At 39.0% G+C, this 25,264-nt stretch overlaps 2 protein-coding genes, 2 long non-coding RNA genes and 1 pseudogene across 4 annotated transcripts in view; 3 read left to right on the top strand and 2 right to left on the bottom strand.

Moving 5' to 3' along the window:
• Positions 1-2,095: 2,095 nt before the first annotated feature.
• Positions 2,096-3,280, bottom strand: LOC149098134 (uncharacterized). Its single transcript, XM_089278509.1, has one exon. It carries the CDS (start codon positions 2,854-2,856, stop codon positions 2,356-2,358), a length of 501 nt encoding a protein of 166 aa, XP_089134635.1. The 5' UTR covers positions 2,857-3,280; the 3' UTR covers positions 2,096-2,355.
• A 1,520-nt stretch (positions 3,281-4,800) lies between these two features.
• Positions 4,801-7,400, bottom strand: LOC149098135 (uncharacterized; annotated as a pseudogene).
• A 2,120-nt stretch (positions 7,401-9,520) lies between these two features.
• LOC110049245 (uncharacterized) overlaps positions 9,521-25,264 on the top strand; it is a 36,190-nt gene continuing 20,446 nt past the window's right edge. The window contains exons 1-4 of the mRNA XM_089278471.1: positions 9,521-9,936; positions 16,502-16,594; positions 21,393-21,656; positions 22,454-22,540. Coding sequence (XP_089134597.1) covers positions 16,537-16,594; positions 21,393-21,656; positions 22,454-22,540 — 409 coding nt within the window. The 5' untranslated portion in view covers positions 9,521-9,936; positions 16,502-16,536. The remainder of the gene's footprint in view (positions 9,937-16,501; positions 16,595-21,392; positions 21,657-22,453; positions 22,541-25,264) is intronic.
• LOC149098136 (uncharacterized) lies at positions 16,603-17,618 on the top strand. Its single transcript, XR_016203931.1, has 2 exons — positions 16,603-17,098; positions 17,470-17,618. It is a non-coding gene; the product is annotated as an uncharacterized LOC149098136 (long non-coding RNA).
• On the top strand, positions 18,782-21,347 carry LOC149098137 (uncharacterized). The gene is made up of 2 exons (XR_016203932.1): positions 18,782-20,193; positions 20,749-21,347. It is a non-coding gene; the product is annotated as an uncharacterized LOC149098137 (long non-coding RNA).

Below are 25,264 nucleotides of genomic sequence, written 5' to 3' on the forward strand. Positions count from 1 at the left end.
TTCCTGGATTTCTCGACAACAGGGGCTCTCTTTGTTCAATTATCTGGATGACTTTATCAGAGTCTCTCCTCCTAATAGAGGGGCACATTGGGGGTGCTGAACACCGCAGCACCGCAAAAGAAATTAACAAACACCGCATCACCGCAAGAAAGGTCAACGAAACACCATCACCGCAACACGTATTTTTAGCGCCATGGTTCGAGTCTACACTTAAAATAATACTTTTATACCTCAACAATTTTCCACAAAATAAGCACATCACAACGCTATTCATTGCACATATGTCGATACTGCTGATGCCTGTAAATCGGTTTTCTTGCTCTTGTGAAGAAACCTCGCGCGAAGCTAGGAAGCGGACGAAGAAAAAAAGAGAGGAGCCTCAAGAGATGGCCTTTACCCCGGATCGATCTCTTCTTCTACTTCGCTCACTTTTCTTGGTGTATAAACCCACTGACTAAAGCTCTATCTGGACCGAAAGTATTGCTTTCTCGAGCTAGCTGCGTTTACGTTCGATATCGATAATCGTTTGAAAAAAATAGAAGGTCAAGAAAGTCGCAAGACCTTGGAGCGGGTATAGACCGGTATCAGAATGACCTCTAGACGAAGCCGAATAACAAAAGGAAAAAAATAGTAAACGTGTGTAAGTTACAAAGCTTCCTTAGCTTAGAAAGCCTTCTTTCTTCCTTGCCGACACGACATCTGAATATATTTTGTGGCCGGTAGTTTTCGCCGCCTTTTCCTTTTTTCGTATGAAAAAGCTGCCTAGTCAATAATACATTATATTCGGCCTCGGCGTTTCCAGAATTTCCAGGATTGTTTCTGTCCTCGCTCCTCCACATGTCTACCGAACACTGAGCTCTGGGTGGCAGAGGTCGAGTTACTTGTCAAGTTATGTATAAATGAAAACAGCTTCGGATTGGCAGCCGAAGCATATTGAAGATTGACTAGAAAGTGATGGTCTGCATTTTGTTACAAATTATTAACCTCAATGGTACGCGTTTGTCATAAATTAGCATGGATTAACGAAGTTAGGTCAAATTTAGGGTTGAGAAAGGTAAATCAAAACACCCCAGCACCGCAAACAATTTCATTTCACCGAACACCGCAGCGTGAAAAACACAAACGTCGCACACCGTAGGGTTTGAGATCACCGCAACACCGCAAGTTGAGATTTTATTCACCGCATCACCGCATTAAAAAAAAACATCAACACCGCAACACCGCAACACCGCAACACCGCAAATCCCCATGTCCCCCTCCTAATACGGCCACTACTGTTTTTCAAGTGCTCGGAGATTTGTTAACATGGCTCGGGCTTCAAGAGTCTAAAGAAAAATCTTGTTCGCCTTCGCCTGTGATGATTTGTTTGGGCGTTCAGTTAGACACGAACAATTTAACGCTGTCGGTGAGTTCCGAGCGTCTCTGTGAGATTGACCAATTGTTGGAACAGTGGCTCACTAAGCGCACTGCCACAAAATCAGCTCTGCAGTCTCTCGATCGTTGGCAAATTAGTGTTCGTTTCCAAGACTTATCATGGTGGCGCCGATTCTTGCGGGAGTATAACGGTGTATCTATGATTAACATTGCCAAGTGGACTTCTCCGTATGAGGTGTTTTCGACCGATGCGTGTCTTGCTGGCTGCGGCGGCGTGTGTGATGACCAGTATTTCAATGGGGTTTTTCCGCCTTTTATTTCTGACCAGAACCTTGACATCAGTCTTTGGAACTTTTGACAATCGTTGTTGCCTTGAAATTATGGGGAGCTCGTTGGACAGGACTTCGCATCACTGTTCGTTGTGATAACGAAGCGGCCGTAACTGTGGTGAGTACAGGACGGTGTCGTAATCCTTTAATGAATTCCTGTTTATGTGAGATTTGTTACCTCGCTGCCCTTTGCGAGTTTGAAGTCTGTGCTGCGCATGTTCCCGGTGTATCGAATCGTGCTGCGGATCTTCTTTCCCGATGGGATTCTTGATCCTTATCAGCAAAGGAACAATGCACCTACGAAGGCTATGAATCACACCACCGACACGGTAAGTTGAACAAAAGCCGAAACCTTTTAGGGAAGGTACGTTTTTAATTGGGGGGGAGGGGAGGGGGGTGGACCGGGGCTTCGGAGGGGAGGGTCATTAGTAAATTTTTTTGCAAATTGGGGAGGGTCAAACCTGCTTTATTCGCAACCGGGGTAGGGTCAGTTTTTTTTTGGCGAGGAAAAAATTACTCCATGTTGCTTAGTTGACTCTTATTTGTTAACAAACACGCGAAGTGTATAGAAACCTAAATTTTGTATATACAAGCAAAGCTACCAGTCAAGATTAATCTAAATTATTTACAAGTGTCGAAATATTACTGTACATCAAAAAATTATCTTGTACCAACTAACATAGTTGTCTCTCTCGACCCGTGCCCGCTTTCGTCCATATTTTGAGAGCGGTAATGTTTCTGCGCAGGGTTCTGGTGTAAAACCAGTCACTGGTGACGATTCGTTATTTAAGCTACTCGAGCTTGAACCGACAACTCGATCTACTACATCACTTTGCGAGTCAGTTTCAATCTCGGAAAGTGATGAGGTCACTTGTTGCTGCACATTTCTTAGTGAGGGCTGCCGAGGTTGTTGACACTCCATTGAATCGTACAGCAAGCTGCCTATGTGCGCTTTGATCATTGCGACCTTTTCAGCTTTCTTCCCTTTGAAGGTGATCTTGTGATGGGAAAAGTACAAGGATAGCTCGTCCACCCACAAGGACGACAGCTTATCGGAGTTGTACAGTCCAACCCAGTCAATGTCATTGTACTCCCGGTTCACCCGCTCCATTCGCTCCCCTTCAGTCTCCTCTTTCTTCTTTTCCTTGCGCATTTTTATCTGGGCGAGGTGCGCAACATACTCTGCCACAAGTTTTTCGAGGACAATGTAATTATCTGAAAACTTTCTAATACACCTCACTGTCCCCACTGACTAGTTCACTTTCCTCAAACAATCGCTTAATCTGAGCAAGTTGCTCCATCTGACCTCATGAAATCCTAGCATTCACCAAAAGCGCATTGCCCTCTTTCTATTCCTCACACATCCTTGCCCATTTTCAAGTTTTCACCGAGCAATCACACACCACGCAATTAACTGCTTTGTGCGCAGACACGGTTATGCGAGGAACACTTCCGGTTAGTTATTTTCACTTCCGGTCATTTTGTCTTGGAGGAGGTGGGGGGAGGGTCAGATGTTTTTGTGTAGGTATTTGTGAAGGGTCATGCATTAATCCATTCTGGGAAGTGGGAGCGCCACGACTTTTTTCCTCCAAAATGTCTAAAATGCCCCGACCCACCCCCCCCCCCCAATAAAAAACGTACCTTCCCTTATAAACCTTTTTTTCCAGTTTTACAAGGTCAGTCAAGGTCAAGGTCACTGATTTCTTTTATCCCCGTAGATCGAAACCAGTAAAGAGTTACCCTGTACGTTTGACCAGCTGATGGAAGAATATTCTCAGCGAGAAAAAGTGAGTTTGATATCTTTCGTAAAAGCTCAACGATGTTTCTAAATATTTTACGTAATATCACTCTCGCAAACTTGCTTTCTTTAAGGTATCAAGCAATGTGTAGTTCCAGAAAATATCCATACTTCCCCCACGGAAAGGATTTTTTCTAACACCTACCCACCCTTCTGGAAATTCCAGTTAAGCTTCATACATTTCTTTAAATTTTTTGGTCCTCCAGTACCCCCACCCCCCAGGAAATGCCAATCCCTTCTGTGGGGGAAGTATGGATATTTTCTGGAACTGCACAATGAATTAGTTAACGTTTCGGTGGAAAACAGCGATACGGATGGAAATTTCAGCGGCGTTGAGGTAAGTTTTGATATCTTTTTATGCACATGAAATGCTTTTAACACAGATCAAATGCTAAAGCTATTTATTTTATATTTTCTAGATTTTCGCTATGGATATCGCTACTTCACCCGATATGGGTATCGCGCTGAAAGTTTCCTCCGTGTTGCATTAAGATTCTTTTTTTCTTAGTAAGTAGAGTACTTTTTTCGGCGACAGCAATCAGTGATTTCTTGTTGGCTAGAAGTTTCCTTTTGGCCAGTTTACTGAGAGGCACTGTTTCCTTTAGGATGTTTAACACACACTCGCAAATGGTTTTCACTAATGCCTCATCGGCAACTTTTAAAATAGCTTTGCGTTGAGCTGGAGTACACTTGGCAAGGACCTTTAGAAAATCGTGGTTCTTTCTCAGTCACTGGGCCATGCTCAAATGGCTTACAATGCTACGATTGACTCTTTTTATACCTTTCTGACGTAAGCATACTAAGTCTCCATGGGAAAATGTTCGTTCTCAACCGGAAGTCGTTAGGCGTTTCCGGTTTAATATCACATAAAAAGTAGCCATATGGTCTTTTCGTCGCATCTTGGAACGATTCCTGCATGCATTTGGTATGACCAGGGAACATCTGCTTTGCTAAATAGGTGACCTGACTGCTATCGCGTGGAGATTTGAACAAAACCAAATAATGACAGTTCAAACTCAGATCTCTCAGTATTTTTTCCGCGATGAAAGATGTTTTGCAAAATAAAAATTACATAGCCTGCATAGCAGCCGCGAGACGAAATTTCGTTTGCTTGGTTACCGTTTTTCCATAGCCTGAATTGCCCACCTAAGAAATAAAATAAACTTTGTTTAAGTTTTCTGTACGTACGAAACAAGTTTCCCATCCCACGTTTCCCTGTACATGTTTAAAATCAGCTTAACAATTTCATGGTATCTGTTATGATAGCTTTCCTAGGGTCCGCGTCACCTGCTCGTCTTGCGTCTAATACCGCATCTCCAAAGGGTTTGAAGCACGGCTCAGGCGTGAACTCTATGACCTGGTGTACTTTGGTCACCTCCAAACCATGCTCCAAGTACCATTTGAAAAGGGGTGTAGCCAACAAGATCTTTTCGCCTTTCATACTCCCAATGAGGCTGCGACGTGGTTGAGCCATGATGTTGTCCTCCTCAGCGAAGGTTTTCATGAAATCCCCAATATCAACGCGGCTGATGTTGGTGGTTTTAAAGACGGGGCACACTTCTGAGAACTTGTCTTTCAGGTGATCTGGCAGGCGAATGTCCACTTCCACGCAACCAAATAAACGCTCATTTCGCACCTCGCTCAAAATTCGCTCGAGGCTTACAATCGTCACTTTGTCAAGGCTTCGTCTGACTTCCGTGGCGATGAAGTGCTGTAAGGCTCTATTCGTTTTTTCCATCTTTCTCCACTGACACTGCCACAATTCAAGAAAATTGTTGCAATTGCTTCGAATGTAATCGGAATTGGCTCTGGTTTCTTCCAACAGTTCCACCGTGGGCTCATTGTGCCTCTCGTTAAAAGTTTTCCCTCGGTTAAGCGCTCAATCGTGGCCGTGCCAATAACAGCCATGAAACTGATACGCGGTTTGTCCCTCCGCGTGAAAACCATCCACGGGAAAACCATCCATGCTCATGCTTCCTTACGGCTTAAATTCGTCTTCTGACAGCCTTCTTGTAAAGCTTCTCGTTGGCATGTTCTGCATCAGAGCCCACAGATAAAGCGCATTTGTGTCGTAACCCACAATTTCCTCGCATAGCCTAGCATCCTGGCCTTTCTCTACCTCTCTGAGTTTCGTCTCTCCGGCTTCGTGGTAACGGTGAAAGATGATGCCAGGCCCACCGGTTTTGTTGTCTTTAATCAGGTTATAGAGATCTTTGTTTGCTTGGTCGAACAGACTAAAATACGTTTGTCCTTCAAGAAATGAAAACAGATATTCATCGTGAGGCTGGGACCAGAGATACCATCTTTAAACATGTTGATCTTTCTCTCCTGCCAGAAGGCGCTCATTTTCAGTCTGCTGCCTTCAAGAAGGGCACCACATCAAGGTCATTATACCACATTAAAATATGTTAAAAGGTTTGCATTTCGTTTTCCTCTCATACTTGCTCAAAGTAGGCATACTCTTTTTCACTGATGTTGGTGTTTTTCAGCGATGAGTGGAACATTTCACGGGGTGGCAGCGGTGTTCCTTCTAACTTGTCCAGTGCGTCCACCCACTCATACGGAAAAAACCTTTGGTCTGTTCACATTTGTAGACTTTCAGGAGATGATTATAACTGAATCCGGGCGCGAGATAGTTGGTGATATCCAGGAACTTGAGATATTCAGTCTTGAGACTCATATGTTGCTGTTTCTTTTTACAGTGAACTTGATTGGTTAAGTCTCAATGAGGTTGGAAAAAAAAATTCTTTGATAGCGTTGAGATCGTACTTGCCAGAATTGAAGCCCAGTGCAGGAAGATCACTAAGGTACTCTGTCAGTTTTTCAGCCAGCTCGTTCGACACTTTGTTGTCGCTGGTTAGTGCTTGTCCGAACAACAGGTCTTCACATTCGGCAATTTCTTCTCGCCTCTGTCTCTGCTCGTGTCATCTCTCCTGATCCAACAACACCTTTAATCTTCTATAAAACGAGGGGTCGCTCTCATTGACTTCATCACTTAGAAACGCGCGGTGTTGTTCGTTCTCTGGCTCGATTTCTTCCTCGTCCTCCTCGTCAGCACTTACCATCAAATTAATGCCTCGACTCTCATCGTCACTTTCTTCTCCTTCGCTTTCATCTTGGACATCGACTAGAGTATGTGCCAGTCGGTCTTCGTTTAATTCCCCGCGGTTAGAGACAGATTCTTGTCTAAGTGCTTCAAAGACAGATGCTCGCAGAGCAAAGTGAAGCTTTTGGTACTTATAGAAGCCAGGTACTCAACAAATTCAAATCAATTACTTAAAAGTAATAGATTTGAGTCGCCGTGAGAGACAAAACATTTGGCTTCCTGGTTGTCAGGAACGTTACTGCAAACACTCAAGGGTGATTCGTAAACTCCGTAGGTGCATCGGATTGATCGGATATAAATTATAAAATAATAAGGAATTGTTAGCCGAGAACCTTGAGGGAAGAGGGAGTCAAAACAAGATCGATCAAGCTATCAATCAATCAATCAATCAATTTCAATTTACCTCGATTTCTTGGAGAGTCAACTCAGTCAATCGAGCATACAACGATTATCAGTTGAGTAAGGTACGAAGGAAGTTTGGTTACGAAGTTACGAAGTTTTGGCCTTAAAATTATGGTGTTGTCATGGGCAACTTACCTCGTTTCCGTTTGTAACAATATCAACAGCCGTGCATCGCCTGTCGCGTCGCCTACAATTTCGCGCGCTTTGCTGCCGATGACGTCAAAGGCCGACAAGTTGCCAGTGGATATGGAGCCAGTTGCTCGTGACAACAACAGGATTTTTACGTTAAAAGTTGGTGACTAAACTTTCGTCCCGCCTTACTCAACTGATAATCGTGGTAAGTCATGGGAGACCACTCCTCGGGAATTTCATCAACGTTCAAACAAGTCATTTTCACAGTAAAAAAATGTTCCGATTAGTTACGAAAGCGTTAGCTCGAGTTCAGAAAGTAAAATGGTGCTTTTGACGAAATGTGGGCTTTTATTTAAAAAGAAAAGTGGTGTATTTTGACGCCTTCCAAAATATCAGACTTTACTTGAAAAGGGGGAGTGTTTTGACGCCTTCTAAAAGCGTTCTGTACCGTTGAAAAATTCCATTGTCAGCAATATAATCAAACTTACGGCAAAGTTCTTGCTCTAATCTTTTGGAAATGTTGCACATTGTTCAAGTTTCGCGTACAATCCGTACTTAACAGTCTGGCGTCTCCCTTCGACTCTTATCTCGGCTGTAGCTCTCTATTTCGTTCGACTCACTCCGCTGCACCCACTAGCGCCCTATAAAACCTTATCTCGGCTGAGCTGTTATCATGCGCCTCGAATCGCGCCAATGACCCCACTTTACACCCCCTAAAATGCCTGCCGTCCGCCCCAATCGAAATACTCGTCTGCCCTCCTATTTGACTTTGGTATCGAAGCGTACTGTTGACTGCAGTTTATTCAAAATGCGTTTACGATTACCCACACATGTTCCGCATCAATTAAAAAGTTTCGCGCGCATTTTATTCATGAGCTTTATTTTGACTAAAAAAACCCAATAAATCTGGAAAAAAATGGGGCAAGTTTAAATAAAAACAGTAGTAGAGGCTTGACTGAACAATCAATATTGATATAGAGCGAGCTATTGTGTTGGAGCAACGCTGATTATTATGCAGGAAGACACTCATTAGTATGCACGAATCCCTTCAATAGTATGCAGGAATCCACTATTTAACGAGGCTTATCTTTGACTGGGGTATACTACTGCAATTTATCATCAATGAGAGGACTGAAGCTTAAAAAACTGACGTCAATTTGTTTTTTACAATAACAAGACACCAAAATGGTCAAATGCTGGGAATAAATGAGGGGAAAAGACGCCGTAAGTTTGCCGTAAGCAAAGATAAGTGAATTTTATTCAAAATGACGCGAACTTTGTCAATAGCTTTTATCGCTTTTTGGTTGGTCCATAAAATATCATTGGTTAAAAAGTTGATAGTGTAACAGCTGAAAGTTGAACTTGAAAACTTGCATAAATTAAAATTTTATCCGTCTGTACTCTTCTTGATGATAAAAATGAGCCAACCAGCGCGCGAGAAGTTAGACAGTTATTGTAAAACAACCATTCGTAAAATACTCTAACGAGCGAATAACTCAGATACTAGACAAGAAAGATGTATTAAACAACAAATTTATTTGGAACTACTTTATGCTAGTTGCATTTAGTTCATCAGTTAAGTTCTCCAAAATTACTTTTCCGGTGTGAAATTTCGTGCAAAGTTTAAAGTTGTATTACAAAAAGAATTTCTGTCAGTCGTTGCAAATCACTCGAAATCAGACTTTTTTTACCTTAAATTGAGTAGCAGATAGCGGGGAAATTCGTTACGTGTATTCCACAGAAATTCTCTCTCTCAAATACAGCAACCATCAGAGAGGTAAACTCGACTGAAATTGACTCAGTTTTTGCTTAAAATTGTACGGAGAGAGACACAAGATTACGCGCCATTACAGCGCGGAGCAACAGCAAACTCTCACAACTTCAAAAAACTCAATTGAATTTACTTACAGTGACTATCCTTTCCATTTAAAGTTTAACAGAGATAAACTTGCGTTGATTAATCGTCTATGGAAGTAAAAACGGCGAAATGATTGACGATTACTGCTAATTTGTTCAAGAAAATAAATCAACTCGACGGATTCCACCCGCTGTGGCGGTCCGGATGGGAAAATTCCGCCCGCTCCAGGAACCAACCAGATTGCAGGATTTGTTGAATTCCGCCCGCTCACGAGCTGAGAAAAGATAAAAGACTAATATAAAAAAGGCTAACTCATTGGTACTCAAGAAGCCATTTGCCTCGAAGGCTTTTCTTGCGAAGAATAAAATCGATCTCAGGGGAAAAGCTTGACAAGCAGCAATGTTACAACACGAAAGCTATAAACAGGCGGGAAATGTTCGAAATGTGCGAAAATATAGTATCGTATTGTATCGTTCCCAGGGCCTAGCGCGCCTGCTGCCTTGTCGGGAACACCCATCTTATTGAAAATATCAACCGTTTGAGCCGACTTAAACGAAAAGTATGATGATCAGTTAAAAGAATTAATCTCGTGTTCCATTCCTTGAGATAGCGGTCTCAGATAGATTTTACTCTGCAATGGCATCAATGTAACATTGCTATCACGCGTCCACAGTCCTACATTCCATAGTCCAGCTCTGGGTTAGTGATTACTGTCATGTGACACCGGGGAGAACCCAGCAGGACGTGAGCTTCGGTTTAGATCTTCAGCAGAACAGACTTTACTCGAGTAATTTGGCTTTTACTAATATCCTGCAATCATGGGTTGATTTCATGTTTTTACCATGCTTGTTATCATGCAGCCCTCTCATCAACACAGTGGTGATTAACGTTTCTCAGGCTGTGAATTCAGTTCATACCTCGTCTGTCGATCAGTCAGGTAAGCGTTCAAAATGTTGTTGATCCTTGGGTTTGTTTGTAGCCGAAACATGAAAGGTCCTTAATATCAATCTTTGTAGACAAGTCATATAATGATTAAGCATAATTTCCGAAACAAATATGTAGAAATATGAGCTAAAAATGACTGGATTTTTTATTGCTAGAGATGTTTCTTACTAACAGTTAATTACAAAGTTAATTTTGCCGACACATTCCTGTGGACAGTTGTTGAGCGTGAAGCTATTAATGTGTTTCTGAATACTTTTGAGGTTATTACGTTCAAACGATTCCTTGATTAATACAGCTTGATACATTGTATGCCTGAAATTCGATTTATTAGAGAATTCTAATTTAATTTATCTTCACATGAAAGCATCTTAGCTTAGCGCCGGCCATATATAACATGCTCGCATTAGTTGCCACAATCAAACAGCCTTCAGCAACACTCGATCGATTAAATTTTTACATGGCTGCCTTTACATTGAATGTGCTTTTAATTGTCCAAAACAGATGCCCGCCCTTATCTACTGGTTTGCATTTACGTTAGAAAAGTCGCTATCTACTTTACTCGAAAGGATTTTTGCTGATGGTTAAAATTTAGAATAATTTGAAAAGTGTATTGAATTATTTGATCAAGCATCCCTGCTTCGTCAGTTATAATGTTAATTAGTTAACAGCTTTCTTCATAATGGCTTCAGTTTGAAGAGATTATAAGCAGTGCAGTGGTTAGTTGTTTTTGTGATGTCACTGTTGAAGGAAACTGGGAACATATATTCACTATTGAAGCCCAGATCCACCAAATAGTATACGCATTACATATATGTTTTACTGAACTTTCTAATCAGTATACAGTGTATTTGCATTTCATGCATCATCACAGCTTTGTAATAAATGCGAGGGCTGAAAATCAGCTCCAGTGCTTGGTGGCCAGCCAGGCTAGTTTCAATTCCTTACTTTGTTAGTTGCCCAGGTCAAAATTAAGTGGTCTTGGATTTGCACTATATTTAAAGAAATGTGCATTTAACGGATTTTACAGTGGTTATATATCAATCACATGCAAACTCCAGCACAAAAAAGTCTAGACAAAGTTTTGGTGGACGTCAATCATCTCTGCCTCCTTGCCGACTGCACGCAAGATTTACCTGAAAAAGTGAAACCTAGCTTACAGCGGTCCACTCATAAAAATTATCATTTTACTTTCAGTATGTAGGACTAGTTCACTAAATACATTGGCAGTAAATATTCCTTGAAATTTGTAACTGAAGACGGGCAGGTTGGGTTTCTCAACGGCCATTCGCATGCATGAAAGACCCCGAGAGCAAGCAAATATACATGCAAACAAATTATTTCTGCACGTATTTGTGTTAGGTCTATGGACTGAACAAGACTAAAAGGTCTTATAAACCTTATAATTTTGTAAGGTAATAAGTTATAAGTTTTATAGAATTACATTGTAAGTATTGTTCAGTCCGTAGCCCCAAGAAAAACACGTGCAGAAATAATTTGTTTTCGTCACAGGCGGCCCAAGCTCACAATGCGAGGAGTTTTTTTTTTTTTAATCTTTATGTGAACGTTCAGTGCGCGTCGCAAACTCGGTCGTTATGTAATAGTAGATGAATAAAGTGGCCGTAATAACGAGGTGGCTGTATTAGCGGGGAGGTCGTAAGGAGGGGTTCCACTTTTTGCAAAAAGTTGAATCTCACGACTTTGACAAATATTCTGAACAGGATAACAGCGGGTCAAAACGGATAACAATGTCCTTTGTTAGCAACTTACTAGTAATTTTATTACAGATTTCTGAAAATTTTTAATTCATTCCTTTGAGTTACTGTCCTTATTTTTACTGTAGTTTGCTCCAGTATTGCTTTTCGGTCAAGCTAGCCATACATACCGAAAGTAAAATGATAATTTTTACAAGTGGACCGCTGCAGGGTTTCACTTTCAGGTAAATTTTGCATGAAGTTGGTAAGGAGTGGGAGATAATTGACGTCCATCAAAATTTTGGTTTTGTCTATACTTGGTCACGTGTGATTGATAACCGCTGTAACGGTAAAAGAACGAAAAAAATTAAAGTGTACAGAAATTGATTACTCATTATTGAATTAAATTAATTATAATTATCGACAGAACAAAGTGTTCTCAGTAGGTAAATACTGTATACAGTGTTCTCTCTATACAATGTACCTGAGAAGTGACATTGGCAATGAAATTCATCTTGCTAATCCAAGTAAGTTTTACTGTTGCACAGTGGGACTTCCAAAACAAAGGCAGGTCAAGGTGGGCTGGTATGAGTTGCTTTTTCTTGAAGGTCCCACCGTGCAACGTGCATCCCAGCATGTGTGATTTTGTATCATGTGACTGGATCGTGCAATGCAAAGGGCCTATTATAATATAATCTTAGTACATTTGTTCTCCTACGACAATGTTATCAATAATAGAAAAAGCATCCATGTTTTTGGCTAAATATGTTGCTTCAAAACCTGTTATAACATAATGTGCATGCTAGTCCTATCTAATTCCTGTTGAGCCATCATGAACAAAATCACTATGTACGAATAGCCGTGTATATATCATTAAGATGACCTGTGCAGTTTTAATTTAGCTGCAAAATTTCTGCCGAGTTTAGTGCAAGTTCCTTTTGTTTAAGTTTCGGCAATGTGAAGATTATTCTGAACAATCCAAACTCTACTTCAAGCCGTTGACTTTTGTCAAGCTAAGATGTTTACTTAAACATGAGTATTTTCACTTTGTTTGTTTACATTTTCATCGAGTATTTTTGACTTTGTCTGCCTACATTTTCATTATAATTAATTCAAAGAAGCAAATTTTTCAGTGACAATTTTAGAAACCAGGTTAAGCGTTTTCACTCAACCGTTGCTCAACTGATTGTGGCGTGTTAGGATCCTAATGACCTTTGTTTTTCTGCACTGTACATTGTGAGAACTTCATAGTCAGTCACAAAATAAAATAAAACATTTTTTAGCGTCCAAGTTGTTGTTGCCATGTTATAAAAGAATTGGCTTATGCTTTTAGCTGTGCATATATCGAGTTATGGATGCAGTTATGAAGTTTGGAGAGCACGCAAGAAGCTAGAGTTGCTCTCAGCTATCATCTCGAATTGAGCAACTTTTACACATCTTTTGTGCTCTTCAAACTTCCCGCGTGCATCTATAACTCATTATATAATAACCCAAATTATTCTCGCATTTTGATTGGTTCTCGCCTATGATCTATTAGAGGACAGACGTACGATTGACGTCATCATTACAAAGTTTTTCCCTCTGTGTTTTAAAATGCGGACAGTTTTGAGAATTTAGATAATATTTTACATGACTGGGCAAAAGATAAGGTACAAGAAAGTCTTGTCCAGGCATTGAACAGGTACCAGTAGCATAGTATAGCAAGAAGAAGAAAGATAAAGCCGTTTCTGTTTTAGAAAATGACTTAGAAAAAATACTCGAGCAGTCTCAGTCGGCAGTCGAGGGAGACTAAACCAAACATGGAATTAGTCTTGGTAAGCCGAGAACCATTGCTTTATCTCGAATTTAACAAACCCAATAAGCAAAATGTTTACGAGATTAATTTATTTAAAACATTGAACTTTTCTCAGTTTCAAAATAATTGTTGACACAGTGATTGTCTGGAATGAAACATCAAAACCACTTCTTAAAATCAGTTAAAAAAAACATATAACCTTGCTTTCCGATGCGAATGTTCCAGTCCGTATCAGGGCACAGCAGTGAGCAAAGTATAGCTCACTACAGCTCACAGCTAACTGTATCGCAGCTAAAAGGTGTCTCTGACACTATTTCAAACTGATTTGAGGATCACCAACCACTAACTCGAATCGAATGGCCTCCAGGTTGACGGCAGCTGCAAGTTTTCCGAGCGTAGTTTTTCAACTTCTGCAATATTCGACTCAACATCCAAGATTTTCGGCTCACAGGGCTGCTGTGATGACAAACACTGACTTGACTTACGGACCATTTTCTTTAAGATCTGGAGATTTCGCAATTCAATTCTGCTTTCGCTGTAAGTTTTCATTCCACGAGAAGCGTCGCTCAAGTCAACTTTGACAGTGGCGTGATTTTCCTGGACCAATCACAATTCTTTACTACGCACAGCAACCAATGAGATTGCTTTAATTTGTATAGATAATAGATTATGTCAAATGGCTTTTTTCGTGTTCGCCAAAGTGGGCAAAGGGCGGCTTTCGAGTTCTGTTGAAAGATTTTGAAATATAAAAGGCTTTATCTGTAGTAGTTTGGTTCGTCTCGCTATCGCCTCGTGTGCCACTTTTTTTGTTCTTACCATATTTTGGCGTCATCTGTGATCTATTACTGAACAGACGCACGGCAACATGGAATCTATTTGTTAAGTATACGCTCGCTAAAGATGAACCAATTCTTAAGTTGCATTTTGCAAAAATATATTTTACAGTCTTTTGCCTGTTCCTTTTTGTTAAAATTTGGCCACGCCTTATAGTTTGTGGTTTGTCTCCCTCAAAACAGCCACTAGTATGGCTCAAATACGGGTTTTTAGCATACGTTTGTAAAACTCCCTGAATAAGTCTATGATAGTTAGATGAAATGCATTGAAGAATAAAAAACACTTTTTACAATAATTCGTAGTTGGCAAAGTGCCGCTGTGAGAAAGAGATTTTTGGTTCCATTACCAATTTCTTAAAACATGGTAATGGCACATAGAACTGGAAACAATTCTGATTGGATCTGAACCCTGTGTACTCCACTGACAAAACCCGTCCAATCTCCTGTGTTCCTGGCCAGATGCTCTATCTGTGTCTAGTAGTAACCCTTTGACTTGGTAGTTTGTTCTGTATCCTCCTCCAGTTGCAGTCTCCCTCTCCATCTGTTTTCCTGTGGGCATTACTAGAAGCCTTTAATTAATTGTTGGGTAATGCAGTCAGTGTAGGTCTTTTAAGAGTGTGAAAGTGTTTGTTACCGTGAAATCCTCGACCCTTTCCAATTTTACTCATACATTGTAGAAAGAACAGTTAACTGTAGTTGTTGTTTGCTATTGTTGTGTACATGTGTAGAAGTGACTTGTGATGATAACAAGCTGGCATAGGTGAAATTTCAAAGTTAGTTATAAACAGATGTCCAAATTACAAACAAATTGATTGTAAATTTAAGGTTACTGTAGACCTTCAGGGGTGCCTTCCGGAAAATACTTTCTTGATGCCAGAAAACTACGGTAAACTATATATCATTGTAAAGCTAATAAACTGTAATCCGAAAATAACAATTCATTTTGTTATTTTTGTTTTGATAGGCATGTGCAAGCCTAAAAATGCAAATATGACCGTACTTCCTAAACTGAATTACCAGCCTTCGTGTTACCGCGGACTTCCAAACTGACTGGACATTATCAATCAGGAGATGATGGGCTAACAAAGTGTGTGAGGCTTTTTCAATATTTCTATTGGTTGCTTAGGAAATCCCTTTCAAAGCTGGACAATAGAAAATTTTCTGACCGCTGTTACTCAATGGGATGTCACAGGAAAAATATCTTGATTTTCGCAAAAGCCTCACACACTTTTGGGCGCAAATATCTGAGGAACATTTTGGCCAAGTTTTGTTAAAATCCAATAATCTACATACCCTATTAATTCATTTGAATACAGGTAATTCACACAATAATAAACCTTGAGATTTTGGCCTCGAAAGAAATTCACAGTTTTCACACCTCACTGAAGCGATTGTCAATGTGGCCATGCCATCAACCAATGAAACTCCCCAGCTAGCTACAGTAATGCTTCCTGGTAATGAATGTGCAATGTTTATATTTCCATCGGGAGTAACGACGTCTGCTGTGAAACATTCAGCGGCTTATAAACCGAATCAGCAGATAAATGGTAAGGAAAGAGAAGGGTCAAAAGAGGAATGATAGCAGAATAGCCTTGAACAGGCCTACTCGGCAAGCAGAGTCAAGTGCGGATATTTATACATTTAAAAAAAAAAACTAAACGCATAATTCATCGACCTGTTTGTGTTACTAGAATATGGAAAAACACACTTCGAAGCCGAGGAAAGGAGCATTTGGAGAAGCTGCCTTGTCAGATATCAGCTATTAAATTCATCGGTAATTCCACGGCAATCAACTTCTGTGCCAGAAGAAGCTAGAGCAGGGCATCAATGAAACATTTGCTTGGGATTGGTGCTTGCATTCAAATGTGGGAACGCGAAGATCATGCAAAATTACCTACTAGTAGTAGACGAAAACAATCAACAAAAGCGAAGAATTCTGTGTGAGAAATTACAAGACAAAATACGACTGCGTGGATGAGATTAGTTACCGCAAAAATTGTTACTGCTCAACTCAAGGGTTACACATATTAATTATATTGGCTTATCACAGTTAATTGACTCATTTTACGTTTTTGTGGATAAGTCGTTCACGTTCTAAGTTTTTAGAGTAATTTTTTTTTTTTGGAAAGTTCAGATAAGATAGAAGTCTTGAGTTTGGTGTAAAAAATAATTTTGGACAAAATACATGTAGGCCCTTGAAGGTCTGCAGTAACTTTATTTGCCATATTTTTCTGGTAGGCTCATCGCAAAGCAGACCACCAACTTGAACAGAAATGGATAAAAGACCAGCAACGTTTAGAGAAGAGTTAACTGGTCATAATCATCATCAAGGTAAAGTTAACAATGAACATGAAGAAGCTTGAAACCAGGTCCTGGTTGTTTGAAGGCTGGATAATGCTGTCCACCCAACAAATTGCTATCCAGCAGATAAGATTTACAAAAAAAGTGTTTAACAAAACAGACCGCCCTATCCACTAGATAGTCCAGTGTGTTGGTTTTGAAACGTGATGTTAATTCTTTTTTTGGTCGCAGGAACTTACTTTACCGTAGATGTTATCAAGTAATTGTCACTTTCAAACAAGGCCTTACTTACTTACTTAATCTACTGTGGTTGACCAGCCTTCAGCTGCTATGTCCATTAGGGAAATAGTCATAGCCGCTAGGTTTTGCGTACGTGTTCTCCGGTTAGATATATCCACGAGGTTTTCCTCGGTTAGGTCAGTTCAAGTGCAGATTTCACTGTGTCAACTTCTACTCGGCATTGGGCCATAGTTTCTCTATACACTGTTACTCGTCTATTCTATCAAGTCAAGTTCAGTGCGTGTGCAAACCAAAGTGAGTAATCTATTCCTTGTTCTTTAGGGTTAGTTCTTAGGTTTTCTATTGTTATTTGTTTCGGTTGAGTTTCCTTTTATCGTTACTAAATCGGTTAGTTAGTTCTGTATGCTCGGAATCGCGCTTGATTAGGTCCATATCTCCAATATAGGGTTATTTTGCCATAAAAGTACCGTCCAAGTTACACACCGAGTAGCCTATTAATCATTTTCCAGCCTTCCGTACGATCAGTATAAGTGCCGATTATGTTACACTTCCATGTTACGGACGTTATTGAGAATGCTAGCAATAGTTTCTTCATTTGTGTTATTTTATCTTTATACTTCGGTATGTTAGTTACGTTAGCTCCTATTTTCGTTATTGTATTTCAGTTCGAACCGGCATACGGTTTACATCATACGACTTACGGCTAAGCTTACAGCACGTGGTTTAATTCTACCTTCGTCTTGGCACGTGATTCATTTCATTTGAGTCTGTATGGAACATTGATCTCTGTCAATTAAACTCTGTTTACATCGTAGTCAGAAGTTCTTGTCGAGTTCGTTTTAACACTACGCACTGCTCTACGCATGTGATTACTTGGATTTTTGGCCTGTTATATTCTGTCCTTGTAACTCACACAGTGGATATAGTGTTTTCCATCTTTTGAACAACCTGGGCTAGGCAGGCAAAGTTTAATTACTTGTTTACAAATATAGAAACCTAAATGTTATTCTTGGACTTATCTCTGTTCTTTAATTCTCATCTCACTGGGCTAAATCATGAGCAGAGCAATGCCTTAAAACTTTGGCTAAAATTAAAGCAGAATGTGTTCTGCCACATATAATGACTTAGCTTCAGATTGAATGAGTTTTTAATTTGTCTATTGCCATCAATAATTCATCTTTAAGTGTTTCACTATGATGAAAATCGGGTCTTTGCTATCTAAGCTATTTTAAAACATAAACAAAGAGTCTGTACAAGAATAAAAATGTTTACTTTTTTTAAATACATGTATCTCTTTTTCATTCCAGGGATATTTAAGTTTATAAAATAATCATTAACACAACCAAATTTTGATGAAATCTCAGCCAATTTGTATCAGAAATGTTTGATTCTTTTTAGTAAGAGTCTACTAGTAGATGTTCTCCATCAATAAACAGGTTAATTGATGCAGAGCGCAAAGCAGTCAAACCATGCTTTTAATGCTTTGTCTCAAACATGAGAAGTAGTGGTATTCAAAACAACTCACATGATTTTTGGTTTATCATCTGGGAGAGGAGATACATGTAAGTAAAAATTATGGAAGCAAGAAGAACCTGAGGACGAGGTTCTATTGCTCAGGCTGTGAATCCCTTTAACTTTTATATTTCCAGTGGTTCCCGCTGTTCCAGTCTTTTCGGTTGTTTCTGTGGATTTGTACCAGCGGCTTTGTTTTGGTGTTTCATGTTTTAGTGCGTGCCAGTTGAAACATTTCTGTAACAATCTGCTTGATGGTGGCCTTTGGTTAGTTTAATGTTTAACTCGATTCTGCCCTGAAAGGATGACAAAGTACATGTAGAATGGCATCAGGAGCTGTTTTTATCCTAAAATTACAGTTAAACTTCTAGGCCTACAGGCTGGTGTCAGCTCACCACCTTTCCTACCCTATTACTAAAAGAATAAACGTTGAACAGCGCTAGCTGACAGTGTACATACAACACTAAGATGTGAACATGTATAAAAAAAACTTGTAGAAAATAGCCTCTTGCTGTTGAAAACTAAATCATTTCTTTTGTTCAATCAATTTTCTACTGGATCGAAATTGGCTTAAATTTGAAGCTCTAAAATTAAGGAACCTTCTTCTAAATTCCTTGATTTGTAATAAATATGGCAGAAGAAAAAGCTGTGCAAATCTTTATGTCACATTTGACCACATTATTTTGGAAGCCCTTTGAGCTCATAAGAACTTCATTTAGATTCATTTACTAATAGTTGCTTTGTATATACATGTATTAAGGATGGAATAGTCAAGCTGTGCTTGTTTAGCAGGAAACAACCTTATATTTCCATATTGAGCTTAATATGAAAGAAATCTCATAATGTTGTGTTTCTACATGCTTCTGCCTATGTATACTAATGACTCAGTGAATAATGCACAGCAAGGATGTGCAGTGCAATCTGACAATGAAATCACCTTAAGTTTATAAGTGTTAATGTGAGCAATAATTGTAAATTGAAGGCAGTCCATTTTACATCCATACTGTTGTTGGAAGGTTTTTGTTTTTAAACTAAAATGAGTACATACAGTACTACATGTACATTGTACCATGTACATTAATGAAATTCAGTTCAAAATAACTACTGGGCACTACATGTATGACTAGCTATTGATGGTGGGGAACCAACTAATTAATTAAAAGCATCCTTTGGCAATTCTGGGGATAGGGGGGTCCGTGAAACACCGACTGGAAATATAAAAATTTCAGAGGGGTAAGACACCAGGAAACCCAATCCAAGACCCAAGGTACGTGTACATGTATATTAGGTACTACTGTATGGTGCTAAATTTTTGCAGGTTCTAATTTTTGCAATTCACAAAAATTTACTCTACTGGCAAAATTGTACATACAAACATCACAAGTAGAATCTTGTTGCTGCCATTTATTTAAAACATCTCTTTTGTTCAGAAACAAAACAATGAAATGAGAATCAAAACGTTCAGAAATAAATAAAAGAAGGTTCAGGAAAGGATCGTCTTAATAAGGTACTCCATTGAGAATAGCATCGAAAATTCCACAATAGAGCACGATGTAGTCGTGATATAGTGTCACTGGTTTCTGGATTACTGTGTTTTACTTCTCTACATGTTGCGAAATGCGAAATGCGAAATGCAAAAATGTGGTAGTTTTAATTAATTACGACTTCTCGAAGGTTGCAAAAATTAGCACCCAGCAAGAAAAACCAGACAAGTCTTTGACAACTGCAAAAATTAGTTCCCACAAATTATAATCGTAAAAAACAAACTCCCCCAAATTAATTTTAGTAGAACCACAGATTGCATTTTAAACCAGTCTCCTGTAAATCTTGATTGCTTCTATTTATAACCAGGAAATCTTGATAAATAGTTGTGCTAGGTGGTCCGTTGGACGAAAACTGCCAAAAATACCCTTGACTCTGATTTCCCGTGAATCGTATAAATAAGAATTTTATTCGATCTGAAATAAACACAACAAATGATAGACTTAAACAATAGCAACTAACTGAAAAGAAAGGGCCTTAATACATTGTATAAACCAAGAAACGCGAACAGATTTCACTGAGTAAACCACGCGGTATTACACAATTGTTAATCACATGCGGTCAATTACCGAAATTACACTATCAGAAATCAAAGGAAACAACTTAAAGAAACAAAGCCTTAGAAACCGAAAAAAAACCAACTTAAACTGACTCACCTTGTGACGGGATTCCAGAGTCCAGTTAGACTGCAAAAAACCTTTAAAACTGGAAGCTATCCATTCCGACACGTGTAAAACTACTGAAAACGATTCCTACATCAAGCTGCTCAAATTGCAATGTCAATCAATGTATTCATGTTTTATAGAAAGTGTAATATTAAGCTATTAACATCAATAACAAAACGTCACGCAAAATGTCACGCAAAACACTGTTCTTCATTGAAACACTAGGCATTACCTTGGCCACCAATACAATGAATGGAACTGCATTTAATGGAAAAGGAGTTAATTTCAATTTGTAGATTTCTTGTGGCCTTGACCTCTGTACGTAGTCGTTGTAGATTTTAAGGGAAATCTGTGTAAGAGGCAAGGCTAAATTCCTGTACTGAAAGCATGATTTCACTTCTTACACTAAGTGTGGAAAAAGAAAATTGTGAATGAACAGTTTTAGAAAAAAGATCAAATGAGTGGGAAATTTAGTTTTTGTTTGCAAAAATATGAACCTTGAAGCTTGTTTGACACATTGGTACTAAGCAGCATTAGATACATGTTATGAATAAATTTCATGTTCCACTGAAAGGATAGATGATTTTTTTTATCACAAGTTTGTTTTAAATTCTCCCTTCATCTCTCCTGTCCTACAATTAGACATAACAGGGCTGGAGGCATGTGACTTGGAAAACCTAGCGGTTCATTTAGCCTCCAGTCTCATTAAAGACAAATGATTACCAACAGCAGTAAGCTTAATTTGAGCTACCTGTCCTGAATGTAAATATACTATAACTGTGATAGTATTTGCAGTAAAAAAAAAGTGAATATAGAAACAAAAATGATTGTAATAATTAAACTGCAAGCTTCTTGTCTTTTACACATAGTTGTAATCAAAGATGGCAAACCTAGTGACCGTGAACTAGATGAAATGGCAGGAAAGATTGGTGAAAAGTGGGAGAAGCTAGGACTTCATCTTGGTATTTGTCAGGATGTACTGGGTACTATAGCAGCTAATGCAAGAGATAAACCACATCAGATGTTACTTCACTGGATTAACACAACAACTTCGGCTACACCTTATCATGACCTCTACCATGCATTGTGTCATGACCGCGTAGGTCTCAATAACTTGGCCAAAGAATTTTGTGGTGAGAAAACAACCGGAGGATATATTTGAAAAGAGTAGTTGTTGATTCCACATGTTACATTGTTTTCATATGTAAATGCGGGCTTGTTATGTAATGATATTTAAAATTTCAACAAAGAAACTGTTGTCAACTTCTGTTGGCAGTCAATATCACTCCAAATTATCATTTTCACATTTACATTACAGCTTAAAAGCAAGTTACCACTTAACATCTTTTGAGAAACAAGATACGCCTTGTTAGGAACAAGATACTTCTTGTTTCTCTGGAGTGTCACTGATCTGTGTAGTATGGAATTTATCTTTGCGAGAAATGGGTATATATAAATGTATGTTTCAAATGTCTCTGTTTGTCAAATCATTGCCAAATAAAAGGGCAAAAGACACATCTGTGAGTGAAACATTTTAAAGTATGTTCATTAAAGAAACTTGTACGCCTGTTGTGCTACATGTATTTACTCTGCAAACTTCAAAAACAAGCAAGCCTTCAAATCACACACACTGCTGTTTTAGTTGAAACAAAGCATTTGCACTTACATTGCACTTGAAAGAAGAAATTACATCTTGTAACTAGAGTAGTTTCATTTGAAACGACACGTCCAAAGGAGATCACCCTTGTGAGGATGGTGGTAATTCACTTAACTTTTGGGTGGTACTGTACATGTAAATATAAGTGTAATTAATTGCTGCTTGTATATTCAGAAAGGGAAGATCATTACAAGTCACCTTTCATTAGTTCATTAATGCACCGTAAATAGTAAGAGATGTAATCATCATGGTTTACTATTTCTTATAACTCAGGAGAACAGAAAAGGACATTACCACCCAGTTTCCAGTCCAGGCCCCAGGATCCTAAACAACCCAGACTCACAACTGCAGACCAAGCAGGTTTGTTACTGGTACAACAATAACAACAAGCTTTATTTGTATGGTATCTATACTCAATAAACTACTAACATACAGCATATTAGCTGTAATACACTATAATACTAAAAACTGTCTTGTATTATACATGTTCATTTTCTAAAAAGGCAACCTTAAGTCTAAGTAACCCCCTAATTTTTTTTCCTTATATAAATCGCCTTGTTTTTCTGATCACCACTGCAAAAAAAACTATCGGTTTACTCAGTGTTGTAGCATTTTTGTTAATTCTCGATGAATTTTCAAAGGCCGCAAAATTGGTCCTTTTTTACGGCCATGACCAAGGAATCATGAAGAATGGGGCGAGTTGGCCTGTGACATCATCAAAGGACTAACATTGTTTCGCTTCTGAGAAGAATACATGCGAACATGTGAACATGCGAACATGCGATAGTGTGAATCAAAATCGTTGCAGAATGCAAAGAAGATGTGTTATTAGAGGGAGTAGCAGTACAGCATGCTTAGGAGAGAGCAATCCTCTTCATTCAATTTCTCTATCTCAATGACTCTCAACCGGAAGCGAAAAAAGACCAAGGAAGTGGGCTGATCTGTGCGAAGCTAAAGAGGGAACCATCAATGAGTTCTTTGATCTCAGGTTCGCCGCTACTGTAGATTTTCATGGCCTGTATAGTGGTACTGCATAAGACACGAATTTGCAATAAGCTGGGAGCCATCTGACTATTCCAAACTAAAACGATCCCCTGAGTCCCAGACCAGAATAGTGGAAACCATAGGGTGTTGATGAGAAAATGAAGTGGCAAATTAAACACATCACATTTTTGTACTTGAAATAGAGTCCTTTCTAAACAATAAATATAGTTATATGTAATAACCCAAGTTATTCTCACAGTTTGATTGATGCTCGCCTAGGATCTATTAGAGGACAATTGACATATGATTGACGCCATTATTACAAAGTTTTTCCCTCTGTGTTTAGAATGGCGGAAAGTTTTGAAAATTTAGATAATATTTTACGTGACTGTTCAAAAGATGAGGTACAAAAAAGTCTTGGCAAGGCATTGAACAGGTACGAGAAGCAGGAAGAAGAAAGATAAAGCCATTTCTTTTTTAGCAAATGACTCGGAAAAAATACTCAAGCAGTCTCAGTCGGCAGTCTAGTGAGAGTAAGCCAAGTACAAAATTGGTCTTGGTAACCTGAGAACCATTGCTTTATCTCAAATTTAACAAACTCAATTACCAAAATGTTTATGAGGTTAATTTATTTAAAAAATTTAACTTTTCTAAGTCTCAAAATACCTGTTGACACACTGATTGATGTCAGGAATGAAACGTCAAAACGTCAAAACGTCAAAACGTCAAAACATTACTTCTTAAAATCAGTTTAAAAAAAACAGTCACATAACCTTGCTTTCCGATGCAAAAGCTCCAGTCCGTTTCAGGGCACAGCAGCAAGCAAAGTATACCTCACTACAGCTCACTGCCAACTGTATCGCAGCTAAAAGGTGTCTCCGACACTATTTCAAACTTATTTAAGAATCACCAACCACAGAGGACACAAATTTCCTCTGTCACTAACGCTCCTTTCATTCAAAACTCAAATCGAATGGCCTCTAGGTTGACTGCAACTGCAAGTTTTCCAAGCAAATGTTTTCTACTCCCGTGATATTCAAGGCAACGTCCAAGCTTTTTGGCTTACAAGGCTGCTCTGATGACAAACACTGACTTGACTTATCCAGCATTTTCTTTAAGATTTGTAGATTTCGCAGTTCGATTCTGCTTTCGTTGTCAGTTTTCATTCCACGAGAAGCGACGCTTGCGTCAAGTTTGACAGTGGCGTGATTTTCCTGGACCAATCACAGTTCTTTGCTACGCATAGCAACCAATGAGATTGCTTCATTTCGTCTAGACAATAGATTACGTCAAATGGCTTTTTTCGTGTTCGCCAAAGTGGGCAAAGGCCACCTTTCAAGTTATGTTGAAAGATTTTGAAATAAAGCTTTATCTTTAGTAGTTTGTTTCGTTACTACATAAAACAAATAGATTCCATGTTGCCATGCGTCTGTTCAGAAATAGATCAGAGAAGACATCAAAATGTGGTAAGAACATCAGTGACACACTCAGCTATCGCCTCGTGTGCCACTTTTTTGTTCTTACCACATTTTGACGGCATCTGTGATCTATTACTGAACAAGCGCACGGCAATATGGAATCTATATGTTAAATATATACATGTGTAGAGTATATGAGGAAAGTAAAACAAACGATTTAGATTTGACTCTGTAGCTACGGACAGAGATTGCCAAGCTGAAAGAAGAATGCGCTTGTCAGTCAACCTAAACGCAAAGTAATAAGTCAAGAGCTCCCAGGTTATTAGCTAACCTTACATAAAATGGACTTTTCAAAATAAGAGTGAAGTAGAAATGTATTCATTTAACTGATACTATACTGCACCTTTTTTGAAGATCTCAATTGTCGAAGAATTTTCCACAATTTCTTAGTACAAAATACGCAGATTTGTGTAGCTTGTGATGTTTATGTTGGTACACAGTAAAATAGAGGGTATTCAGTTTTTTCTAACATTGTAGGTAATTTTTACTTAGCACTTTTATCACATAAGACCATTTTTAACCCTCAGACTCCAGCTCAAAGTTGTCACCGTCAGAGTGAGTGGGAGAATGTTTTTTTCTACAATGGATTCATTTTTCTGTTGCAAACTCTCTATCATAGTTT

Source organism: Orbicella faveolata, unplaced genomic scaffold (assembly GCF_042242905.1).
Source record: "Orbicella faveolata isolate gen_17 unplaced genomic scaffold, um_ofav_v1 contig_46, whole genome shotgun sequence".
In the NCBI taxonomy this organism is placed as follows: domain Eukaryota; kingdom Metazoa; phylum Cnidaria; class Anthozoa; order Scleractinia; family Merulinidae; genus Orbicella; species Orbicella faveolata.